This window comes from Toxorhynchites rutilus, chromosome 3, assembly GCF_029784135.1.
Source record: "Toxorhynchites rutilus septentrionalis strain SRP chromosome 3, ASM2978413v1, whole genome shotgun sequence".
NCBI lineage: Eukaryota > Metazoa > Arthropoda > Insecta > Diptera > Culicidae > Toxorhynchites > Toxorhynchites rutilus.
Window position 1 is genome coordinate 222,346,510 of NC_073746.1, and position 6,152 is coordinate 222,352,661.

At 46.6% G+C, this 6,152-nt stretch overlaps 1 protein-coding gene across 1 annotated transcript in view; it reads right to left on the minus strand.

The window, feature by feature from the left end:
* Positions 1-5,153, minus strand: part of LOC129773951 (uncharacterized) — a 5,224-nt gene extending 71 nt beyond the window's left edge. Inside the window, exons 1-3 of the mRNA XM_055777629.1 lie at positions 1,642-5,153; positions 527-1,027; positions 18-484 (exon numbers count right to left, since the gene is read on the minus strand). Coding sequence (XP_055633604.1) covers positions 18-484; positions 527-1,027; positions 1,642-5,153 — 4,480 coding nt within the window. The remainder of the gene's footprint in view (positions 1-17; positions 485-526; positions 1,028-1,641) is intronic.
* Between the last annotated feature and the right edge of the window lie 999 nt (positions 5,154-6,152).

Here is a 6,152-nt window from a genome sequence, read left to right on the forward strand (position 1 = left end):
TCCACCGCAAAACCAACATGGCGAATTTGGTTTCCTGTCGGTGTCACTGGAAGGATGTTTCGGTGACTCACGGTCACGCTTTTCGTACCGCTTCCCACCAAATTTTCTTATCGCTTGTACTTGGTCATACGTGGACGGAGATTCGATCATGGCGCTGTCGTGCTTCAGGTTGTACAGTCGCTGACACTCCTCCGAAAGCTGCTCCAACGTCACGTCATTTCTCTCTTCTATTTTCGTGAGGAGGCGGGTGCGAATCTCGACGTCGTTCTCCGATTTTAAACCACACACGTAGACCAAGCACTTGAATTGCTCCTCCGAGAGCTTACCCAGCTCAAACTCCACGCAAGCCTTGTTTACGCGGCAAGCGAATGCCACATGGTCCTCTGCAGGATTTTTCGCTATCTGCAGGCATCGGTAGCGACGGCTGATCACCGATTCTTTTGCTCCGAACAGGCTCTTGAGCTTGGCCACTGTTTCCAGGAAGCTAAAATTTTTCGGAAGTTTAGGCAGAATGTAACTCACATACCGTTCGTGCTCCGATGCACCCAGCTTTCGCAAAAGAAGACGAACTTTTGCTTCACCGTCCAATCTAGCAGCATCCTTCTCGAAGAGATCGTCGTATCTCGAGTACCAAGCCGCAAACGTCACGTTGGAGTCGGCCTCGAACCGGAATTCCTTGATGTTGCCGGCCAAAGAGTCAAGAATCTGTTCCGGATTCGGTGGTACCTGCACGTTGATTGACGATGCGATCGTACGGAGAAAGCGTTCATGCTTCTCATCACTTTGCTGCTGCTGTTGAATCAGCTGGGTCATCATCTCTCGGTGCTGCTGCTGCATCATTTGCAAAATTTGCACGAACACATCGCTACCGACCTGTGCTTGCGGTTGGTGGGGCGGGAAGGGCGCGTACTGCTGTTGCTGGGCGGCAGAGACGGGAATAAACTGCTGCTGATAGTGGACCGCCGGCACGGGGATAATCGGCTGGTTTTGTTGCCGTTGATTGTTTATCACACCCGTGGGGTCAACACTATTGTTGTTCGTTAAAATTAAGATGTTAGTATTGGGCCATAGTGGCCCAACACGGCTTTCGGACTAAGTACTAACTCCTTCACGGTCGGTTTTAGACTGAACTGTATTTCCTTAAATTTTACATTGCTTAGGTCACTTGGGTGTTTCTTGTTTCTCCATGTCAGCACAAAATGTGCGTTTGATTATACAGCGTTCGCATTATTTTGATTATACAGCATTCACACTATCGAGTCGGATCCTCCGCTGCGCCCCTTCCAGTTCGCGCAGTCGTTTCGTGTTTCTCCTCCAATGGTAGTAAATGATGGCGATCACCATCGCCACGATGAATGCCCCGTCTATGGAATATGATGCGACGTCGTGCATCGATATGGTATTCTCGATCTTATCGCTGCCGAACATTATACTTGTTTTTAATTGTCGCGTTTTCTTGGAACTCGTAATGTTCCCTACATTGTGGCGCATTTTATTGCATCGAGGAGGGTCTTAATCGCTGACCCAAGCACTCGAGCGTGTGAAACCACTTCGTTTGGAATTTCGGGTCTCGCTATTATCAGCGGAAATTTGCATTGTCAATTTTTTCATAGGGTCGTCACCCAATCTGATTTCGTGTACTTCCATTTTCTCCCCCCTTTGGGACGGGGGCGTAGTCTACCGTCCCAAATCATTTGGGGTGCTTGGGGAGGGGGATCGTCTTCTAGTTCGATTGCTTCGGCTTGAGATTGCTGTTCGTTATCAGCTGTGTTGTCATACTCTTCTATAATGGGTTGAATGGTGTGCTCCTCGACTGGTAGAGGAGCAAGTGTTCGCACGTTGCGTTTGTAAATTCCGGTAGCGGTTCGCACTACTGCCACTCGGACTACTCCATCATCTCCAGGGTGTATTTGTGTGACAATTCCCATAGGCCACCTTGCTACGGGAAGGTGATCGTCTCCGATCAATACGATTTGGCCTACCTTAACGTTGGCTTGTTGCTTGGTCCATTTTGCATAATCACGTAACTGGTGGAGATACTCGTCTCTCCATCTTCTCCAAAATTGTTCGAGCTGCGATTGTACTCGTTTCCATCTGGTTGTGAGATTGCTTCCATCCTCACTCTGCGTAGGGATGGGCACGGCTAGCATTGGGCGTGCTATCAAAAAATGACCGGGTGTGATCGCGGTCGGTGAATCTGGCGTCGTGTAAACAGGTGTGAGTGGTCGCGAATTCATTATTGCGGCCACTTGGTAGAACAGTGTCTGCAATTCCATGATGTTTAGCTGTGCTCCTCTGGCCGCTGCACTAAAGAGCCGCTTGGCTACCTTTATGTTCGCTTCCCAAAGTCCTCCAAAGCTGGGGCTTCGGGGTGGAATGAATGAAAATCTTATTCTGTGAGTTGCCGCAATATCAACTAATTTGTTTTGAAAAACTTCATTGTTATATATTCTTCGTAAACGATTGAGTTCTCTGCTGGCCCCGACAAAGTTCCGCCCATTGTCGGAGTAAATAACCTCGGGTATTCCCCTCACTGATGTGAAACGGAGAAGTGCTGATATGAACGCTGCCGTCGACTGATCTTCGACGACTTCTAGGTGAACTGCTTTGGTCGCAAAACATATGAAGATGCAAGCATATGCTGTGGTCTTGCATTTCGATTTTTGATTGAGATATACTTCGAATGGCCCACATAAGTCCACTCCCGTGTGAGTGAACGCTACTGATTCATTTACCCTGGGCGAGGGCAGTTGTCCCATTCGTTGCTGTAAACGTCTGGGCCGCGCTTTGGCACATAAGATGCATCGTTGAATGACTCCTTGTACGGTCCTTCGGAGATCCCTCATCCAAAATCTTTGTCGAAATTCGTTTATTACCAGATCTGTTCCGGCGTGAAATCTATCCTCATGTATTTTTTGAATTATTACCCTCGAAAATGGGTGCGATTTGGGAATCAATATTGGATTCTTTTGTGAGATGGGCATTTCTGCATTGTGGAGTCTCCCTGTGACATGTATGACTCCATTTCTGACGATTGCGTTGAGATGCTGGAAAGGTCCTTTCGTAGGCACCTTCCCAGTTTTTCGTAATTCCGCTACTTCATTTGGATAAATAGTGGCTTGCATAATTCGGACTACGAGTGTTAGTCCTTCATTCAATTCAGTGGTGGTGAGTGGGCCCGATCTCTTTTCGTTTCTGATGCCTGTGTCTTTATTGACCTTCTTCATATTGTTTATGGCTCTACACAGCCATGCAAAGTGTCTTACTGTTTTGTCATGAGTGTGATGGTGCGGGTATTTTGCGATTAAGTCTTCGCATGCCTTTCCTGTTGCTGCTACCAATCGTGTTATTGGTTCTTTAATCTCTTCCTGTTCTGCAGCAGCAGTGTATTCGTAGCCGCTCTGCAGATAATATTGTCTTCTTCGTATACATTCCGGTCCGTGTAACCAAAATTCTAGTTTTGCTTCGCGTAATTTTCTGACTGGAATTCCTCTCGAAACCATATCAGCCGGATTTTCTTTCGTAGATATATATTTCCAATGCTCTGGATTCGTGGTGGAGTGTATCTTCTGCACTCTATTTCTAATGAAGGTTCCCCAACGTGTATTTGAAGATTTGATCCAACTTAGCGCTACTTGTGAATCACTGTAGTAATATTCCGACGAGATTCGACCGGCCAGAATGCTCTTTATTTTAGCAGTTAGTTCTGCTAGAAGTGCCGCCGCCAAGAGTTCCAGACGGGGCAGAGTGACCTTCTTCAAAGGCGCCACTCTCGATTTCGAACATAAGAGATTCGTACTCTCTTCTCCTTTTAAGTTGATTGCATGTAAGTAAATGACGCATCCATAAGCCTTTTCGGAGGCGTCACTGAATCCGTGTAAATCTAGTGCGATCGTATGACTCGGAGTCGACATCCGAGGTATTTCTATCTTGCTGAGCTCCACTAATGAAGCTTCGAACTTCTTCCATGAGCTTAGTGCTTGATCTGGAACATCATCGTCCCAGCTGACGTTATAAGTCCACAATTCTTGCATCAATATTTTAGCTGTAATGATTACAGGTTGTATCAATCCGATTGGGTCATACAGTCTCAAAATCTTCGAGACCATCTGTCGCTTTGTGAGCGCTTCGTATGTTTCACCTATGTTTTTCGTACTGATGAACTGGAACACGTCTGTTTTGGGGTTCCAGGCTATCCCCAATGTCTTTATGACCTCTTGGTCACCAACTTTGATCAATGGTTCCAAGTCTTTCTCTGGAATTCCTTCCAGTACGCTTGCGTTGTTTGATGCCCACTTTCGAAGTGGAAATCCATGAAGTGACAATGCATGCTCTATTTCTCGTTTCGTCTCCGTCAGTTCATCTGCGTTGGACGCTCCAATCATTAGATTGTCAACATAGAACGATCGTTGAATGGTGTCGGCAATTCTCGGATTTACCGACCGATAATCTTCAGCTGCTTCGTGTAGTGCCCTACAGGCCAAGAATGATGAAGACGCTTCACCATATGTGACAGTCGTCAGTCTATACGCTTTCAATTGATCATTGGGGCTGTCGCGCCACAAAATACATTGTAACCAAGTGTCTGTGTATGCGATGTGAATTTGTCTGTACATCTTTGCAATATCTGCTACTAGCACGTCGTTGTGCGTCTTGAAATCAATTAGCAGATCAAATAAGTCCTTTTGAATGGTTGGTCCCACGATTTGTATATCGTTCAGGGATACTCCGGTTGACGTCTTTGCACTTGCGTCGAACACCACCCTAACCTTGGTGGATGTTGAATCTGGTTTCACCACACACGAGTGAGGGATGAAATACTTTACTTTGTGAAAGTCTTCTGTGGTGACTGGTACCATATGTCCCAGTGTTTCATATTCATTCATGAATGCCCTGTACTCTTTGTACAGGTCTGCATTCCGCTTGAGCCTTTGCTCAAGCGATGTGAATCTTCTATATGCTTGTTGATAAGAGTCGCCTAAGGATGACGGCTCCCCCCGTAGGGGCATTCGTGTAATGTATCTCCCGTCGGGAGCGATCTCTAACGTTGTGCGGAAGTGACTTTCCGCCTCGCATTCGTCATGTTGCTTTGGTTCCCAGTCTTGAAAGCACGCTTCTTCAAGACGCCAAAACTTCTCTATGAGTTTGGCCATTTCGTCCTGTGGGAATTCGAATTCATTTCTGCTACACCTTGTAGCAGACAATACAGTGGTTGATGGGCTGCTGTGACGTAGCGTCCCACATGCAATCCAGCCCAAGCTGGACTCTTGATACGTAAGACCGTTGGCTACGCTAAGCCGGCCTGGCATTAGAATTTTGAAAAATATTCTCGCTCCGAGGAGAATGTCGATTTCATTCGATCTGTAAAACTGGGGATCGGCAAGGTGCAATTGTTCTGGTATCCGTATACCCTTTTCATCAATAGCTGTGCTTGGTTGATCGTCCAATATCTTTGGCACTATGATCAATTCTAAACTTTCATTGTAGTTGCTTGCGTGAGAGGCTATCACAGTTTTGATACCCCTTTTAACATGTGCTTGTCCGCTAACTCCTTTAATGGTTACGTTTACCGAGTGTTGCGGAATTCCTAGGCTTCGAGCAGCCTTTTCTGTGATTGTTTCTACTTGACTCCCTGAATCAAGTAGACATCGAAGAGGGTGCCATTTCTGCTCACCCTTAACATGAATTATGGCTGTGCCCAGAAAGACGTATTCTTCCTGAGCTAGTCATTTCGTTGAACTTGCTTGTGCTTGATTGACATCCTTCTCGGGATGCAATTGTTGGATCTCGTCCCCCTTGGGAGAGTCTCCACGATGAAGTAGTGTATGATGCTTCGTGCTGCATATTTGGCATTTCCGTTGTGATTTGCACTCCTTCGTTGAGTGCCCAGGTATGAGGCAATTAAAGCAGTGCCTCCCTGCTTTGATAGTTTCCCATCGTTCTGGGATGCTCATTTTCGTGAATTTAGGACACGTAAATGCTGTGTGTCCTTCATTGTGACAAACGTAGCACCGCTGTGCTTCCCTTTTGTCTTTGGTGGTCGCAGCTTTGCCTTCGATTGCTGCTACGACTTTCGGCTGGGGTCGATGACTAGAGTGTGCCGTTTCGGCAGCCACTTTGCAAGTCATCTGGTTAGCCAGCCGCTCTAATTC